This window comes from Neofelis nebulosa, chromosome 3, assembly GCF_028018385.1.
Source record: "Neofelis nebulosa isolate mNeoNeb1 chromosome 3, mNeoNeb1.pri, whole genome shotgun sequence".
In the NCBI taxonomy this organism is placed as follows: Eukaryota; Metazoa; Chordata; class Mammalia; order Carnivora; family Felidae; genus Neofelis; species Neofelis nebulosa.
The window spans coordinates 29,262,327-29,282,421 of record NC_080784.1 but is presented as its reverse complement, the minus strand read 5'-3'; the positions used below and the strand labels follow the sequence as shown (position 1 = coordinate 29,282,421).

The 20,095-nt window shown below is 41.0% G+C and overlaps 1 protein-coding gene across 2 annotated transcripts in view; it reads left to right on the top strand.

Annotated features, from left to right (window-relative positions):
- GSR (glutathione-disulfide reductase) overlaps positions 1-14,979 on the top strand; it is a 44,697-nt gene extending 29,718 nt beyond the window's left edge. Inside the window, exons 8-13 of one of the 2 annotated variants that reach the window (XM_058720191.1) lie at positions 2,024-2,110; positions 3,392-3,550; positions 7,050-7,161; positions 9,631-9,762; positions 11,900-12,033; positions 13,870-14,979. In XM_058720191.1, the coding sequence (XP_058576174.1) occupies positions 2,024-2,110; positions 3,392-3,550; positions 7,050-7,161; positions 9,631-9,762; positions 11,900-12,033; positions 13,870-14,019 (774 nt within the window). In that variant the 3' untranslated portion in view covers positions 14,020-14,979. Of the gene's footprint in view, positions 1-2,023; positions 2,111-3,391; positions 3,551-7,049; positions 7,162-9,630; positions 9,783-10,013; positions 11,228-11,899; positions 12,034-13,869 lie in introns of those variants that run through there. The other variant, XM_058720192.1, reaches the window with a different exon arrangement.
- The last annotated feature ends 5,116 nt before the right edge of the window (positions 14,980-20,095 follow it).

Below are 20,095 nucleotides of genomic sequence, written 5' to 3'. Positions count from 1 at the left end.
GATCTTGAGGTTATGAGTTCAAGCCCCACATTGGGCGTAGAGCTTACTTGAAAAGAAAAAGAAAATCCTAAGAGAAAATAGATTTACAGAATTGTACTGTAAAGAATCTGCATATAAGTGAACCTATGTAGTCCAAACGTGTGCTCAAGGGTCAACAGTTTTTTTCTGCTAAAATGCAGCCTCTGTGTCTTACCTGGTGAAGTGTTACTTTATATTTTTAAATTAATCATGGAAGTACCACTGGATTTTGGTACAGTACTAGAGCTTTCAGAGACCTGGTTTGAGGCAATAGCAAGAGTGTTGGCCTAAGAATCTAACTGACCTTAACAAGCGTGTGACTTGGGTAAGTCATTTAATGCTTTGAGGACAGGATTTATCAGATCCCTAACCACTCAGATGCTATGGTTCTAATTCTTGATTATTTGAGCAAATAGAAGGAGACAAGGGAAACTGATAACCCAGGTCAACATATACTCGAAGGAACTTTCTCTTTGGCTTTGAGACTTGTCATATAATTAACCCCCAGGAGAATAAGGAAACAAGCTGCAGCAGTTTGCCAATAGAGTGCATAATTCCTGCACTTGGAAAATAGGCTCATTTGCATCTGTACTTGGCCTTCCTGCCCTCCCTAAACCCCAATGCATCAGGCTCATTCTCCCTCTTTTCCCTGTCCTGGTATAACTCCGTTTTAGAACTATCCTACGAATGACTCAAGACCTCCCACCTTTTTTTTTTTTTTTTTTTTAAGTTTATTTATTTTGAGAGAGACAGACAGACAGTGCATGTGCACAAGTGAGAGGAAGATAGGGAGAGAGAGAATCTTAAGCAGGCTCTGCACTGTCAGCACAGAGCCCAACACGGGGCTCGCACTCAAGAGCCGTGAGATCAGGACCTGAGCCAAAGTCAGACGCTTAATCGACTGAGCCACCCAGGTGCCCCAAAACCTCCCATTTTTACCCTGCCTGGGGTTTGTTGCATGTTGATTATCACAAAAAAATCTCCAAGGCCATGCTCTTGACTCTTTTGCTTAGATAGGAGATTTTGCTAGAGAGATCCTCCCTTAAATCATATCAGAGTGGAAGCTGCCCTGGAATACTGAAACAGGAAGGAGAATTTTTGGTCCCGAGATATAATTATGGAAAAGAGGAGCAAGTTTGTGAGGAGAAGGACATGGCAAAGATAGTAGAAGCCTGAAGGTTGCCTGTTTAACTCTAAAACTGGAGTTGGTGAAGTCAGACGTAATACAGACATTGGTGGTGACATAGGAAAATAGATTAAAACTCTACTTACAATATGGCTGTGAATGAAGAAAGAGATAGGAGGGAGGATACTGATACTTGGCTCCCAAGTTTGTAACATACCTTTTTTTTTTAATTTAAAGCCAAGTTAGTTAATATACAGTGTAATAATGATTTCAGGAATAGAATTTAGTGATTTATCACTTATATATAAGACCCTAGTGCTCATCCCAACAAGTGTCCTCCTTAATGCCCATCACTCCTTTAGCCAATCCTCCCACCCACCTCCACTCCAGCAGCCCTCAGTTTGTTCTCTGTATTTAAGAGTCTCTTAATGGTTTGTCTCCTCTGTTTTTGTATTATTTTTGCTTCCCTTCCCTTATGTTTATCTGTTTTGTTTCTTAAATTCCACATAGGAGTGAGATCATATGATATTTGTCTTTCTTTGCCTGACTTATTTTGCTTAGCATAATATATTCTGCTTCCATCCATGTTGCTGCAAATGGCAAGATTGCATTCTTTTTGATCACCAAGCACTACTCCATTGTGTGTGTGTGTGTGTGTGTGTGTGTGTGTGTGTGTGTGTGTATGTATGTATACACACCACATCTTTATCCATTCATCTGTTGATGGACATTTGGGCTCTTTCCATACTTTGACTATTATCTATAGTGCTGCTATAAACATTGGAGTGCAGGTGCCCCTTTGAATCATGTAACGTATCTTTAATCAAATTTTATTCCTTTCCCACCACCCATCCCTCTGGTGGCTCTGTTTGTATACAGGTACTTAGAAATTTTGATTCAATTATCAGTTCAAACTGCACTGAAGAGCTGGAGAATTCTGGCATAGAGGTCCTGAAGTACTCACAGGTATGCCCAAGCCCAGGTCACGCTGATAGCCCTTGGTCCTCTGTATGTTGTGAATCACACTTTCTGCTTTCAGCTTCACCTGAGTGTTTTATAAACACAAACTCTGTGTCTACCCCCATCAGTGGTTCCCTTTCTAGAGTACTACCAATTCTTTTCTTTATCCTACACAGCTGTATTTCTCAATATATTAGTGAAGCCAAGGTATAAAAGATTAAAAATCTGGTAGTTGAATTTAGTTAGAACTAAAACTTCATTTTTTTGGTGCTCAAATGCCTTATTGAACATCCTTAATTTCCAAGTTTATATTTTGAGGAAATAATATTATGGAATCTATTTTTAAAGCATACCCTTTTGAATTTTGCAGATGGATCAAATTATAAAGTACTTTACTTCTTAGGGAATCACTAAATTTCAGAATTTTCCTGGAGCATTAGGCTTATAAAAGCATTTTTCTCCCATGGCTGCCCCCTCTCGGTGATGGTCCTATCAAGTAAAATAATAAATGTGAACTTGCTTTATGAATTTGTAAAAGTACTAAACTGGTAGTGGGGTCAGCACCCTTTAGGATCTTTACTAAACCACATGCACCAGCTTCTCTGACTCGACTATCACCTTCTCCTCATTCTGATTAAGAACATCTAGGAGAATATCACTTGTGGGGTGTGAGGAAGTGTCTTAGTGATGCTACTACAGCCCATTTCCTCTCCACGCTGTAGTTGCGAATCACTGTGCTTATATTTGTGTCTTAAATTTTTATCACCATTTTTAAGAGGCACAGTTTAAAATACCTTGTTTTTAAATTTTTTTAAGGATTTATTTTTGAGAGAGAGAGAGAGTGAGCACGTGAACAGGGGAGGGGCAGAGAGCACAGGGGACAGAGGATTCCAAGCAAGCTCTGTACTGACAGTAAGAGCTGGATGTGGGGTTTGAACTCATGACCTATGAGATCATGACCTGGGCTGAAGTTGGATACTTAACCGACTCAGCCACCTAGGCACTCCTAAAATGCCTTGTTTTTAGGCTGAAGCATTAGGGTGTTGACACGAGCTTCCAGCTGACATTTCTGGCCATTGGCTGGGTGATTTGGGCCAACTTAGGAAACCGTCTTGGCCCCTGGGAGTTGCCATGTTGGTGGCCTTTGGGCAAAAGTGAATGTGTCAGCATGGAGGATCCACATGTAGGATTCAGTGGGGATCTTTTAAATGTTAAGGATTCTAGTTTCCTCTTTGCTTTCCTTCCTCTCTCCCTATCCTCAATTAACACAATTTTATTTGCCAATAGGTCAAGGAAGTTAAAAAGACTTCCTCAGGCTTGGAACTCTGCATGGTTACTTCAATTCCTGGTAGGAATCCCACCTTGACCACGATTCCAGATGTTGACTGCCTGCTTTGGGCCATTGGGCGGGACCCAAATTCCAGTGGCCTGAATTTGAACAAAGTGGTAAGTTGACTTAGTCTAGCCAAAGCATTCTTTTTTTTTTTTTTTTTTTTAATGTTTATTTATTTTTGAGAGAGAGAGAATGGGAGCAGGAGAGGATTAGAGGAGAGGGAGACACAGAATCTGAAGCAGGCCCCAGGCTCTGAGCTGTCAGCACAGAGCCCAATGTGGGGTTTGAACCCACGAACCATCTGAGCCAAAACCGGACGCTTAACCGACTGAGCCACCCAGGCACCTCTAACCAAAGCATTCTTGAATCTGTTAGCAGTTCTGTGTTCTCCAAAACATGGCCGCCTAAACTTTGGTGGGTTCTATTAGGTTTGTTTCTCTTTATTTCATGCATCCAGTTTGTCATCAAATCCCATTGCTTCCCATAATTGAAAAAAAATTTTTTTCCCTTTTTAGTATTGTCACCCTACATCAGGTCTCTGCCACCTCAAATTTAGATTGTCCAGCAGTGCCCTGACTAGCTAGCCTCTTCCTTACAGATTTCCTTTTTACTATGATACTTGTCTCTTTAAAGCCCTGTAATTATTCCTTATTATCTGCGGCTCTAATCTCAATGCTGAGTATGTCAGTCATCCTGGACATTGTAGGCATTTAGGGACGGATGTGGATGTGAAGCCGATCTAACAGGGTTATACTTAACATTCTTACTTTTTTTTTTTTTTTTTAAGCTTATTTATTTGTTTGAGAGAGACAGACACAGTGTGAATGGGGGAGGGTGTGGAGAGAGAGAATACCAAGCAGACTCTGCACTGCCAGCATAGAGCTTGACGCGGGGTTCAGATCGCAAACCGTGAGATCATGACCTGACCTGAAACCAAGAGTTGGTCACTTAACCAACTCAGCCACCCAGGTGCCCCTTTCTTAGTTGTTGTTTTAAATTTTTTTTTAATGTTTGTTTGTTTATTTTGAGAAAGAAAGAGCCAGGGAGGCGCAGAGAGAGAGAGAGAGAGAGAGAGAGAGAATATACCAAGCAGGCACAGCACTGTCGGCACAGAACCTAATGTGGGGCTCAATCCCACAAACTGGGAGACCATGACCTGAGCCGAAATCGAGAGTCAGACGCTTAACTAACTGAGCCACCCAGGCGTTCCTGTTCTTTTAAATTCTCAAGGGAAGCTTACTGTAGTTGCTTGGGGTCTAGGTCCCAGAGTTGGACCCAATTTTGAATCTTAGTTCTTTTTTTTTTTTAATTTTTTTTTTTTAACGTTTATTTATTTTTGAGACAGAGACAGAGCATGAACGGGGGAAGGTCAGAGAGAGGGAGACACAGAATCTGAAACAGGCTCCAGGCTCTGAGCTGTCAGCACAGAGCCCGACGCGGGGTTTGAACTCATGGACCGCGAGATCATGACCTGAGCCGAAGTTGGCCGCTTAACCGACTGAGCCACCCAGGCGCCCCATTGAATCTTAGTTCTGCTACTCACCAGTTATATGTTCTTAGGCAAGCAGCTTAATTGCTCTTAAGTTTCAATTGCTTCATATAAGTATAGGAATAAAAATAGTACTTGTCTTACTGGTTTATAGAGAAGGGTATATGATGAGAAAGTGCATGCAGAGTAAATAGTTTAGATGCTGGTATTCAGTATGAACTCAGTCCATGTTAATCAGCTGCTTTTGTTATTGATGACGATTCTCCAGATACGCTGTGCCACTCTACAAGTAATAATAGGATTGCTTTATGTTTGAGGTTTATGTATTTGATGGAACCTCTTGAATGGTGTGTAACATTTTGATTTGTGTTCTAATATTAATATCCTGTATCATGTAGATTCCTTTTTCATTTCCTATAAGGTATTTTTTAGCATTTTCTTTTTTTTTTTTTAATGTTTATTATTTTTGAGAAAGAAAGAGAGGGGGAGAGAGACAGAGAGCAAGCAGGGAAGAGGAAGACAGAGAGGGAGACACAGAATCAGAAGCAGGCTCCAGGCTCTGAGCTGTTAGCACAGAGCCAGACGTGGGGCTCAAACTCACAGACTGCGAGATCATGACCTGAGCTGAAGTCGGCCACCCAACCGACTGAGCCACCCAGGTACCCCTTAGCATTTTCAAAAGTAAACTATCCAGAAAGATGTTTTCCTTCTTTTTAATCTTACTATTTGATGAAATTTAGTAAAACTGGTTTTATTAATATGAAAACAGACAACTAGTCTTCCAGGTTTTTATCTTTTAAGAGATATTTTGCCATTGTACAGATACAGGCAAACTGGTAGGTCCAGTTTTCAACTATTTGCTGAATCTTTAAAAAATGAGATAAAAGTTTTCAGCCTCACTCAATGTTAAGATATAGTTGTATAATGCAAATGGAATTATTACTATGTGTAGGTCTTTTCAACATGTTACTAACCTACTTTAATCTTGCCAACTCTTTGAGAAGTAAGGACGAGGCAACCAGGAATAACACAGAGATAATAATCGGTCCACCAGGCTGTAAACTCCACGGGGCAGAGAGCATATCCGTACTTCTTATTACTATTCACAGTGACTCGGTTAATGCCTTATTTGTACCAGAAACTCAAGTATTTGTTGCTAAATAGGTGGTTATACAAGGTCCCATAGCTAGTAAGTGGCAGAACTGGGATTTGAATCCAGGTCTCTCTCCTTCTAATGTTTATACTCTTAATTACTGTGCTACCTACGTCCACTGTCTCTTTTCCCACCTGGGAGTTTATACACCTGGGATCTGCAAGGCCATCTTCTTGGAGCAAAAATTTAACTCAAGATACAGGGGAAAAAATTTGGTAAAGAAAATGTCAGTATGTTTTAGAATGCCAAACTTACTCGGATTTTTAAAATTAAAATGGTAAGCCACAGGGTGCCTGGGGTAAGCATCTGACTCTTAATTTCAGCTCAGGTCATGATCTCATGGTTTAGGAGTTGGAGCCATGCTGACAGAGCCTGCTCTCTGTTTCTGTCTCTGTCTCTGTCTCTCTCTTTCTCTGCCCCTCCCCCGTTCATGCTGTGTCTGTCTGTCTGTGTGTGTGTCTCTCTCTCTCTCAAAACGAATAAGCTTAAAAAAGAATTTGTTTAAAAAATAAGTTAATTAAATTAAGTTAAAATGGTAAGCCTCCAAGAAACCTGCTTTTGATGACTGCTTCAGGCTGTCCCCTCTAAGTTATGAGTTAGTATGCTTCAAGAGGAGCACTTCAGTGGAAAGAGTTTTAAAAGCAGTCTTCGATGGACTTAGCAGCTATAGGAGGTAGCGCATCTGTTAGCTGAGTGTTTCCTTTTCACGCTTACCTGGTTAGTTGAATTGTGTTGCAAAGGCAGGTTCTGTTAAACACCCCCAAATTGGATAAAGTATTTACATTTTTAAATTAAGCAAACGATCTGAACTTGCCTACTTGTTGAGATGTTTTTCATCTTGTGGTCGAGTGTTGTGGGTTTTAGAGATTCGGGCTGAAGAGGTGTTTGAGATGAAGTAGATCCAGAGGTTTGATCTTCCATTTTTTGTGGAGAGGCCAAATATTTACATGATATCCTTTCAATGTTTTAGGGGATTCAAACTGATGATAAAGGGCACATCATAGTAGATGAATTCCAGAATACCAGCGTAAAAGGTGTCTATGCAGTTGGAGATGTGTGTGGAAAAGCTCTTCTCACTCCAGGTATTGTTTCCTCTTTTCTTGGGTAAGAGAGGCTCTGTGTGTCAATATAAAACTCTTTATATAACAGTCAAATCAATTTAAGCAAAGTGTCTTTTTAAAAAAAAAATTTTTTTTAACGTTTTATTTATTTTTGGAGAGACAGAGTGCAAGCAGGGGAGGAGCAGAGAGAGAGGGAGACACAGAATCCAAAGCAGGCTGCAGGCTCCAAGCTGTGAGCACAGAGCCCAATGCGGGACTCGAACTCACGAACAGTGAGATCATGACCTGAACCGAAGTTGGATGCTCAACCAACTGAGCCATCTAGGCGCCCCAAAGTGTCTTTTTTTAAGTTTGTTTTTTATTTTTGAGAGAGAGTGAGTGAGCAGGGGAAGGGCAGAAAGAGAAGCCCGAGCAGGCTCCACACTCTCAGCACAAGCCCGACATGGGGCTCAAACTCACAAACTGTGAGATTGTGACCTGAGCTGAAAGCTAGAGTCAGATGATTAACCGACTGAGCCACCCAGGCACCCCAGGATGGTGAGTGTCTTAATGTTGTCAAAATAATAAGAATGTACTGAAATAGTTTGGTACCTTATGTTTTCTGAATAATATTCATTTTTCCTTAAAAGACTTTAAAGGTGCTTAGTGAAGACTGAAATTGTTACAGAGATGATGTGACCACTCTCTGAAGAGTGCTTAAGTTAGGATCTGAGTTGCATGTGGTGACAGGGGAAGGAAGTGGCTTTGGGAATAAGTAATTTAGAGTGACATTCTTATATGATTACTTAGTCTTTCTTTTTAAAGGTTTTTATTTATTTTTTAAGTAGCTTCCATGCCCAACATGGGGCTTGAATTCTTGACCCTGAGATTGAGTAAGAGTCATGTGCTCTACTGACTGAGCCAGCCAGGAACCCGAATTGTTTAGTCTTGATGTGACTAAGATTGACTCACCTCCCCCAATCCCATACCTCAGTTTACTTTCTGAGTTAACTGGCACCATTTCGAGCTCTTTGTCCCACCTTTATAAGCACCTGCTTTCACTCTGTACCCCTTGTGCCCCTGTGGTACCTTACCAGCCTTTCCAAAATGGCCCGGGCTCTTTCATCAGAATAGAGATTTATCCCAATCTAATACCCAAAGCCTTTTAGCCCTATTTAGCCAAAGCAAAATAACAAGCAAAGTTTCAAAAACTTGATAACATAATCTAATAGTCAAAAATTATATCAAAGTGAAGAGAATTTCTTATGTATCCGACTGATACCTTATTTTGGAAAAAAAACTCAATTTGAAATCAGCAATATTAATAACTGATGCTTTTACTGAATGCAGGCATTTTTTTCTAAATATAGAGATAAAAACAGGCTAAGGGGAATAAACTTAAGTCAGAAGCAAAAATAATTAAAAAAATTTTTTTTAGAGAGAGAGCATGAGAGGGGTAGAGGGAAAAAGAGAGAGACTATTAAGCAGGTTCCACGCTCAGTGCGGGGCTTGATCCCATGACCCTGGGATCATGATCTGAGCCAAAACAGAGAGTTGGGACGCTCAACTGACCGAGCCACCCAGGCACCCTAGAAGTAAAAATAATTTTTAAAATAAACTTAAGGGGTGCCTGGGTGGCTCGATCGGTTGAGCGTCTGACTTCGACTCAGATCATGATCTAACGGTTTGTGAGGTCGAGCCCCACATCGGGCTCTGTGCTGACAGCTCAGAGCCTGGAACCTGCTTCAGATTCTGTCTTCCTCTCTTTCTGCCCCTCGCCTGCTCACACTCTGTCTCCTCTCTCAAAATTAAATAAACATTAACAAAATTTTTTTTAATTAAAAAACATCTTACTGTGTCAAGTCGGTAATAGTACGACTGAGCATGTAACGGGTGATTGTCTGAGACCATGAACATCAGACTCACATGGGCCCAGGACTCCCCTTGGACAGCAAGGGAGAGTGGGAAAGAGGGGGGGTCATTCACCATCCAGAAATGTGGTCTTTATCCTTGCAAACCAGAGCTCACCCCTAATGCATCAGGACCAGCCAGGGATGAGGAGCCACAATGTTCCTGATAGAGAGGCTGAGGTTGCGGGGCCTTCTAGAGAATTAAAAAAACGAAAACAAAAACACCTTACTGTGAAATGAATATGATTATAAAGTAAAACTGCAGTTGCTCAAAACTGATGTAGTTTGCTTCATATTGTATTAAAAAGCTAATATACTAATAAAGTAGGTGACTGCCAGATTGGGAACTAGTGTGTCCCCCCCTCCTTTTTTTTTTTTTTGCCTTAGTAGAGTGTACAGAATTCATATAAGCTGGTCGTTTTGAATTGTTAACTAAGGCATTGATAGGCCTTCATATTGAGCTACATCTTATCACGAACACTGGCATAAAACTTTGTCAGAAGTAGTATGTTAAGCCAGATGAATAAATGGTTAGTAGAACAATTCTGCTGTTTTAAAATGAACAATAAACTGAAACACGGTTTTAAAAATATCTTTACAGTTGCCATAGCTGCTGGCCGAAAACTTGCCCATAGACTTTTTGAATGCAAAAAAGATTCCAAACTAGACTATGACAACATCCCTACCGTTGTCTTCAGCCACCCCCCTATTGGAACAGTGGGACTCACAGAAGGTAGGTATTTAAAAATGAAGGTGAGGGGCGCCCGGGTGGCGCAGTCGGTTAAGCGTCCGACTTCAGCCAGGTCACGATCTCGCGGTCTGTGAGTTCGAGCCCCGCGTCAGGCTCTGGGCTGATGGCTCGGAGCCTGGAGCCTGTTTCCGATTCTGTGTCTCCCTCCCTCTCTGCCCCTCCCCCGTTCATGCTCTGTCTCTCTCTGTCCCAAAAATAAATAAAAAACGTTGAAAAAAAAATTAAAAATGAAGGTGATTTATAGTTTCTTTCCTTCCCCCTAACTTCAGGGGGAAGTTTCTGGCTAAATCTGTCTTCACCCCCTAAGTTACATTCCTTTTTGGTTGCCTCTTATCACAATTCCGATTTCCTCCTTAACTACTAACACTTGGAAAATATAATTCCTTTTCTACAACTCACCCTGTGGATCTCTTTGCCTTTTTTTAGCTTTTTTATTTCAAACTACCTTCAGATTTAAAGAAAAGTTGCAAAAATATCGTAGTTCCCCTTATCCGTGGCTTTAGTTTCTGTGGTTTCAGTTACCCATGCCAACTACAGTCTGGAAGGAGATGATCCTCCTGACTTCTTGTCAGGTCAGTAGTCGTCTAACGCTAGGTCTCAACGCCTACATCATTCACTTCACTCATCTCCTTACGGAGGCGTTTTATCATCTCACATCTTCACAGGAGGGGTGAGTGCAGTGTGATAAGGTATTTTGAGAGAGAGCGCATTCAAATAACTTTTATTACAGTGTGATGTAATTCTATTTTTATTATCAGTTATTAATCTGTGCATAATGTATAAGTTAAACTTTATCATAGGTATGTATGAATAGGAAAAAATTCTGTACATAGGCTTTGGTATTATCCATGGTTTCAGGCATCCACTGGGGATCTTGGAACATTTTCTCTGTAATAGGACACACTGTAGTACAAAGGACTCTTGTATACCCATAACATTTTTGCTTTACCATATTTTCTCTCTCTACACATACACACAGACACACATGGTCTCACACACACACACACACACACACACACACGCTTCAGTATCTATTTCCTAAGAACAAGGTCTTTCCTTTACATAAGCACAGTACAGTTTTCAAATAATAACATTTAAATTGAGACAATATTGGGTAGAGGGATAGGCAAAATAGGTAAAGAGGATGAAGAGGTACAGACCTCCAGTTATAAAATAAATAAATCATGGAAATAAAAAGCACAGCATAGGGAATATAGTTATTAATATTATAATAACCTCGTATGGTGATAGATGGTGACTACACTTAATCACGGTGAGCATTTCCTAATGTTTGTAATTGTTGAATTAGTATGTCTCACACCTGAAACTAACATAATGTTATATACCTCAACTATACTTAAGTTTACAAAAAAGGTATTAAAAAAGAAATAAATTGATGCAATATTAGATCTTATTCACATTTTGCCAGTTATCTCAAATAATGTCATTTTTTTTTCTTTTTCTTTTTTTTAAAAATTTTTTTTTTAACGTTTATTTATTTTTGGGACAGAGAGAGACAGAGCATGAATGGGGGAGGGGCAGAGAGAGACAGAGACACAGAATCGGAAGCAGGCTCCAGGCTCTGAGCCATCAACCCAGAGCCCGACGTGGGGCTCGAACTCACGGACCACGAGATCGTGACCTGAGGTGATGTCGGACGCTTAACCGACTGAGCCACCCAGGCACCCCTTTTTTTTCTTTTTTAGATTTTTTTTTTTTTTTTAAGTAATCTCTACACCTACGGTGGGGCTCAAACACACAACCCTGAGGTCAAAAGTCCCATACTTCACCAACTGAGCCAGCCAGGTGCCCCTCAAATAATGTCATTTTTAACGTTTTTTTTCCCCCCCCAAGGCCAGGATTCAGACCAGGATGATACATTGCATTCAGTTTTCATACCTCTTTGGCCTCCTTTAATCAAGAGACAAAATTCCTTAGCCTTTCTTTTGTCTTTCATGACATCAACATTTATGTTGTAGAATATCCCTTGTTGTAGTTTTGTTCAGTATCTCCTCGTAATTTGATTCAGGTTATATATTTCTGGCCATCTCTCTCTTCAGTAACTCGGTGGAATTGCTTAAGTTTTTGACAGATGCTTTTTTCCCCCTGTGCATTATAGATGAGGCCATTCATAAATATGGAAAAGAAAATGTGAAGACCTATTCAACCACCTTTACCCCAATGTATCATGCAGTTACCAAAAGGAAAACAAAATGTGTGATGAAAATGGTTTGTGCCACCAAAGAGGAGAAGGTATGGGAAAAATGCAGTAAGTTTAAGAATGTCTTCAGGCCTGTCAGGGATGGGGGTATTCTGGTGTGGTGGGAAGTGGGGAGACCAAGTAAAGAGTTAAGCCTTCTCTGATTCAACTGGTGCAGTCCCACTTTTATCTGAGAGAGAGAGAGTGGGGGCTGGGGAGGGGAGAGAGAGGGAGGGAGACAGAGAATGCGAAGCAGGCTCTATGCTATCAGCACAAAGCCCGACATGGGGCTTAAACCCATGAACTGCGAGATCATGACCTGAGCTGAAGTCAGGCACTCAACTGACTGAGCCACCTAGGTGCCCCAGGATCCACTGCTTTTAAAACATAAGAGAGAAAGGTTGAACACCACAGATAGCCCACTGTCATTGACCCATAGGCTAGAATAGATAGGTACCTCAGAAATACTGGTAAGTGTAAGATAAATTTATTTTTTCACAGTTTATTTTTATTTATTTTGAGAAAGATACAGAGAGCAAGCCAGGGGAGGGGCAGAGAGAGAAGGACACAGAATTCCAAGCAGGCTCCAGCTGTCAGCACAGAGCCAGATATTGGGCTCAAACCCACAAACCATGAGATCATGACCTGAGCCGAAATCAAGTGTTGGACACTCAACTGACTGAGCCTCCCAGGTGCCCCTATTCTTGATTTACTTTTAAACAAAATATTTTTGTGCCTAAATTTTATACATTCTAACTTTGCTAAGAATATTTGCTGGAGGTGAATATTAACCTAGGTTTAAAATTATTGAGAAGCCAAACTGGGAAATGTGATGTGAAACAAATGTCTCTTAATGGTCCTTCATGCAGTAGGTATGAATTGAGTGCCTCCTGGGGGCCATCTTCGTGCTTGGTCGTATAGAAAGAGTGGGAAGCAAATGTAGGCAGGTCCCCTCTGTCTAGAGATTAAAATCTGTGGGGAAGATGGACTGTAATTTTTCTAGTCCCCAAATACATAGAGCATTGTAGTTGTGATAGAGTCATGATGGACATATATGGAGAGATCATGTGAAAGTAATTTTACTTGGTTGGGGAGGCAAGTGTAGGTATCTGAAGAATGAATGGGCTTTCACTCTTAAAGAAGGGGAGGAAAAATCGTCCAGACAGAAGGAACAACTTGTGCAACGGAGAGGGCATGGTGAATACTCAGAACAGAAGGAAAGCTGGTGGGGCCAGAGTGCGGACAGCTTGAGGGAGGGCTGTGTGGGGTGGGCAAGGGAGGGATGTTGAGGCAGGACTGCATAGCACCAGGCAGGCTTTCTTATGCCATACCCAGATAGAAGATACAAGTTTTTTAGAGGTTTTAAAATGTCACTTATCTCTCATGACTAGTAAAAAATTGATTGGTATACCTAATAAAAACTTACGTTAAGAATTTTTCTTTTTTGGGAGCGCCTGGGCGGCTCAGTTGGTTAAGTGTCCGTCTTTGGTTCAGGTCATGATCCCGCGGTTTGTGGGTTCAAGCCCCATGTCAGGTTTCTGTGCTGACAGTGCAGAGCCTGGAGCCTGCTTCAGATTCTGTGTCTCCTCTCTCTGGCCACCTGCCCCCCAAAGATAAATAAACATTAAAAAATTAAAAAAAAATTTTTTTAACATTTATTTATTTTTTCAAGAGACAGAGAGCACAAGTGGGGGAGGGTCAGGGAGAGAAGGAGACACAGAAACCAAAGCAGGCTCCAGGCTCTGAGCTGTCAGCACAGAGCCCAATGTGGGGCTTAAACCCATGAACCGTGAGATCATGATCTGAGCCAAAGTTGGATGCTTAACCAACTGAGCCACCCAGGCGCCCCTCCCTCCATTTTTTTTTTAAAGAAAATTTTTTTTCCCCAGGTGGTTGGGATCCATATGCAAGGAATCGGGTGTGATGAAATGCTGCAGGGTTTTGCTGTTGCAGTGAAAATGGGAGCAACAAAAGCTGACTTTGACAACACGGTTGCCATTCACCCTACCTCATCAGAAGAACTGGTCACACTTCGTTGAGAACCCAGGGACTCCAATGGCTGGCAGCTGGACCAGCAGACCTTCTGAAATGAACCAAATAATCATGTTTACTCACTGTTCCCCTTTTATGTGTTTCTTTATTGTTATCAGAATATTCCAATAGTGGAAATTTTCAGTGAATAGTAAGAACTTATTTATGTAATTAGAAATTTGTTTTGTTATCCTGGCTTTCCATTTGATTTGCATCTCACAATAACCAATTATTTTAAAGTTGTTTTTTTTTTTTTTTTTTTTTTAACAGCTCTGTGCTAGCTGGGTTTTTTGTTTTGTTTTGTTTTTGTCTCAGCCTCATCCCAGGTATAAAATTATATGAAGTACAGTTAATTAAGGTACTTGAATGAACATAGCTTGCTAATTTTTATAGATGAAGCTGACAGCAGCTCTTCACATTTAGATAATGCAAGTGCACAGGTCATTTTAACCTCTTTTTTTTTTGTAAGTAGGCTTCACGCCCAGCATGGAGCCCAACGTGGGGCTTGAACTCATGACCCTGAGATCAAGATCTGAGCTGAGATCAGCGGACCCTTAACTGACTGAAGCAGCCAGGCGCCCCTTGAACTTTCTTTTTTTTTGAAGCCAGTACTGTGCTCTGCATATCGCAAAGCTGCTTCAAAATTGTGACCTTTCTGTCAAAGCATGTAACACGAGAGACCTGCCTTCTCTGTTTTATTTCTTTTGTTTTATAAGATTAAAAATTGTGTTCCTTTTATGAGGTGAAGTACATCAAACTTGGGAAAGATTTATATAAGGGACGGACATTTTAGAAGTAATTTCTTCTTTCAGAAGGAGAGGAATGCAGATACTTCAGAGTCCCTTCTTCTGCTAAGAGTTCATAGTTAATGAATGACTTCAAGTTTTTTATGTGTCCTTGTAATTTGTTTTCTGAAAACCATTTCCAAAAATCTGAAAATAAAATCACAGCCTTTTCTTCTTATGAAATCTGTTACTATAGAGTTTATAGGTAACCATTCATTTTCTGAGAATATTTCACATTGGAGCATTACATGCTAACAGTGAGTTACCTTAAGTAGGTTTAAGGCCTTATGGGGGAAAAAGATTTTTATAGATTAAGAGCAGAGGTATAAAAGAAACATTTAGCAAAGGTAATAGTTGAGTTGGAAGAACAGTCTAGAAATCAGTTACGTTTTTAGCATTTTATTTCCATTAGCTTTTACCAGCTAGGTAAGTTAGTTAAATTTTTCCATGGCTTTCATTAGTGACATAGTGCTAGTGACTTCTTTCATTAAGCTTTTACTGAACGTCTTTCTGGTTAGCCATGGCCAGGTTGCTGCCTTGAATTATTAAGTAGGTCTAATGTCAATAGAAGAAAAATACTACATTAGTAACTAGGTTATGTAACTGTTGAGGTAAGAAAATGAGGTGAAAAGACCCGGACATGGACTGACATAACCACTCCCCATCTCTTTTCCAACAGAGAAAAAACCTTGGGTAGTGGGCCAAGGTTCTGGGCTCTCCTGACCTGGTTTGTTTCTTATTCTGCATAGGGCCCAGACTTTGGGTGTTTCTTTGTAAGAAACAGGGGAGACCCTAGTAGTTACATCCACTCTGACACCATGTATTTTTTTTTTTTTTTTTTTTTAATTTTAGAAAGAGAGAGAATCTTAAGCTCCATGCTAAGCATGGAGACTGATGTGGGACTTGATCCCTTGACCCTGGGATCATGACCTAAGCCTGAGCCGAAATCAAGAGTCAGACACTGAATCGACTGAGCCACCCAGGTGCCCCTAAATACATGTATTTTTAAACTTTTTTTCTTTTTTTAAAATAAATATTTATTTCAAAGAGAGAGCACATGCACATAAGCTAGAGACAGGCAGAGAGAGAGGGAGAAAGAGAGAGAGGATCCCAAGCAGGCTCCATGCTGTCAACATGGAGCTCTATGCAGGGCTTGAACTCCTGAACCATGAGATCGTGATCTGAGCTGAAACCACGAGTCAGATACTTAACCAACTGAGCCATCCAGGCATCCCAATCCTATCATGTATTTTTTATCTTAGGGGTTCTTCGCACTGTTTTTCCCCCCCTGGGTCTATAGCAGGTTTGGAGGCAACCTTTTCCAAGTTGCAGTCTTCATTCTCATTAGTTCCCAAGTGGGTCCAGCCTGTGAGTGATCTGGCACAACAGCCTCCATTACACACAGCACAGGGGAATGTGGAAGATACACAAGAGCACGTTGTATAGTATCTGGCACATTGTAGGCAGTCAGTAGATACTTATTGAAGGAAAGACAGGGTACAATTGACCCTTGGAACAACACAGGTTTGAATTGTGTGGGTCCACTTATATGTGGGTTTTTTACAGTTACAGTACTGTAAATGCATTTTCCTTCAGAAAATAACCTTTTCTCTAGCTTATTTTTTTAGTGAGCTCTATGCCCAGTGTGGGGCTTGAACTCACGACCCCAAGATCAAGAGTTGCAGAGTCACATGCTCTACCGACGGAGCCAGTCAGGTGCCCCTCTAGCTTATTTTTTTTATAATGCATATAACATACAGAATATTGTGTTAGTTGAATATTTATGTTATCAGTAAGGCTTCTGGCCAACCACAGGCCACATTTTGGGGGAGTCAAAAGTTATACAGGTTTGTTTGTTTTTTTTACTGCATGGGGGGTTGGTGCCCCTAACTCCACATTGTTCAAGCATAAACTCTACTTGCTTTCAAGTAATCATGTAGTTTGGAATAAGAGATAGAATTCTATAAAATAATTCAAAGCAGTGTGTTAATCACAGGGTAACCATATAACCTATTGACTAGAATGGGGCACTTTTGTGAGTGAAAGGGGGCACAGTTAATTGGGACAATTGGCACTAAGTAAGCATCTTTGGAGAGGTGGCAGTATACAAGTTCATAAGAGACAGAAAGTGCCCTTTTTCTGGGAAAACTGAAGTCTATAAAAAAGCAGTTATTTGGGTTTGGAATTTGGGATTGTGGAGGAGATCAGAACATGTGGAAGGTACAGCGAGGCAGATAGGCAAAGTACATACGAGAAATGATAGAGTTCAATTTGGAGCATAAGAGTGGATGTTGGTTTTGTGTAGAATAATTTTTGTAGAATATTCTTACCGACTTATATCTTACATACCTGAAGACCTGGTTCTGTATTGTTGCATGACAAACTTCCTGAAAGCTTAGTGGGTTAAAATAGCAACTTTTTTTTTTTTTTTTTTTTCCTAATGTATCACAATTTTGTGGGTCCGGAATTGGAGCAAGACTGAGCTCGCAAGGATGGCTGTTGGTGTTGACAAAGATCATTTGTTGGTACTCAAGTGGTAGATGCGCTGGTCTAGAGAGTCTAAACCCATCATTCATTCATGTCTGGCACTTAGACAAGGATGACCAATTGGAATGCTGGCCTTAGCTGGGACTGTAAACCTCAGTGCCGGCATGTAGTCTTTCCAGCTTAGCAGTCTAAGCGTTAATGGACTTACATGGATGCTCAGGACTCTCAGAGATTGTTCCAAGATTCCCAGGCAGATGCTGCAAGCCTTATGATCTAATCATTGGGGTTCTAGAACACCACCTGCCATGTGCTGTTGGTTAAGCAAATCATTAAGGCCAGCCCAGATTTATGAGGAAGCGAATTGGACTTCACCTCTCAGTAGGAGGAGTGGTAAAGACTTTGTCAACCTACTCAGTTTACAAGGCTTGCCTTAAACCACCTTTGTGAAGACTTCTTTAATAGTTTTGTATTACATGTTCCCATAACACCTTGTCTCATAATAGGTTTATAGTCACATAGTAGGTTTCTACTACATATTCACCTGGTATGTGTCATTTTACATTTAACGTCAAGCAGTTTTATATTCTCAGTGTCAAGTTTCACAGCACCATTCCTGATCTATCATGTAGCAACTTTGGTTGCAAGAAGGCAAAGGTGTCTTACTGTGTGAGTTTTGACACTAAAGTAGTAGAAAAGACCAACATTTTAATCCTTTATTTTTTTGTAAAATTAGTAGGCAGGATGTTCAGGTGTTCAAGAAACTTTTCCCTTTCCATGAATCTGACCTGGATATAGATGAAGAGCTATTAGAGGTGCATATGGAAGATGGTTTCCATTGTGCCTGACTCCGAAATACTCTTATTGCCATTACCTTTGGTACAATATTTTAGCATGTTGATTCTTAAATGAAGATCAGAGTCCATGTTTTTTAAAGGTAAGAATGATTGGGGCACTTGGGTGGCTCAGTCGGTTGGGTGTCCTACTCCTGATTTCATCTCAGGTCATGATCCCACAGTCATGAGATCAAGCCCTATGTTGGGCTCTGAGCTGAGCATGGAGCCTGCTTGGGATTCTCTTTCCCTCTGCTCCTTTCCCTCCTCATGTGCTGTATTCTCTAAAAGTAAAAAATAAGGAGTGCCTGGGTGACGCAGTTAAGCGTCCGACTCTTGATTTCCGCTCAAGTCGTGATCTCATGGTTGGTGAATTCAAGCCCTGCATCGGGCTCCATGCTAACAGTGCAGAGCCTGCTGGGGATTCTCTCTCTCCCCCTCTCTTAACCCTCCCTGCTCCTTCTCGCTTCTTCCTTCACTTTCTCTCTCTTCCAAGCTTAAAAAATAAAAATTTTTAAAACTTAAAAAAGTAAGAATGATTATATACAGTCATTTCTGTATTCTGTATAATATATTTTACATGCTATTTAATTTGTTGGGGCAGTGTCAAAAGGTAATGTGTTGGGTGCTGGGGCTGGCTTGTTCCTAGACTTTAAAAGTTTTTGTTTGTTTTGTAATATTTATTTTGAGAGAGAGTGTGTGCATGCAGACAGGGAGAGAGACAGAGAGAGGGAATCCCAAGCTGACTCTGTGCTGATAGTACAAAGCCCAACCTGGGGCTCAAACTTACAAACCATGAGATCATGACCTGAGCTGAAGTCCAATGCTTAACTGACAGAGCCACCCAGGTGCCTCTAGACTTTGTAAAGTTTTACAGAAACAATTACCCTTTTAAATTCTTCATCTGTAAGTTGTAGTAGCAGACATTTGTCCTTTTTGGCTGTTCAGCATCTAGATTCCTTAAGTTTGGGGAATCCCAACTTTAATGAGCCTTGGAGACAAAGCCCATTTCCCCCATATAAACCTGAAAATGCCAGATGCATGTTTTCCCAGGCTCCCTTGCAGCTGGGGAGACGGCACATGGTATAGGCTTGACCAATCAGATGCACCTACCCCTGACTACTCAAATCAGTGATGCAAAGAAATAGGGATAGGAGAATCCATTCCAGTAGCAGGTGATGGTGGCTGTGGCAACAATATCAAGGGGCAGCCTGCCAGAGTACCAGTCCTTCCCATGTCAGTTTCTAGCTATGGTGGCTAGAACCCCATGGCAGCAATGGTGGACTCACTGGACCATTTCTGAATCATTCTGGCCACCATGGCTGTAGCTGCTTAGCCTCAGCCTGGATCATCAGCCCTTCTGTGAGCCACCCTATATAGGATACATTTCGTTCTACTTAAATTAGCCTATGTGAATTTCCAATGTTTAAGAACTGTGACTAGTAGTTTTATTTCCTAAAACAATCTTGAATTGCAAGAAATCTTATCTATTCTAGAACTTGTTGCATTGCCATTATTTGCCCATGTATCTCTTCCTTTGCTCCTTTCAAAGACAGGGTGCACGCTCCACTGTGTATTTTCACTGTTTACTAAAATGCCCCATAGTTTTGAATGAATGAGAGTGGTGGAAGATGACAGTAGAGAATTAGAACATGCTGTTTGGAGAGGACCTTGATAAATGGATGAAAAGATTAGCCATAAGGAATCATTAAAGATGGTGATGGGGTACCTGGGTGGTTCAGTCGGTTAAGCATCCAACTCTTGATCTCAGCTCGGGTCTTGATTTCAGGGTTGTGAGTTCAAGCCCCGTGATGGGCTCTGCACTAGGCACGAAGCCTACTTGCAAAAAGTGATAATAATTTAAAAATGGTGAAAGGAAATGCCACCAAAGTGGGATTGGAAGATTAAAGTAGAAATAGGGAAGGGCACCTGGGTGGCTCAGTTGGTTAAGCGTCGGACTTCGGCTCAGGTCATGATCTCAT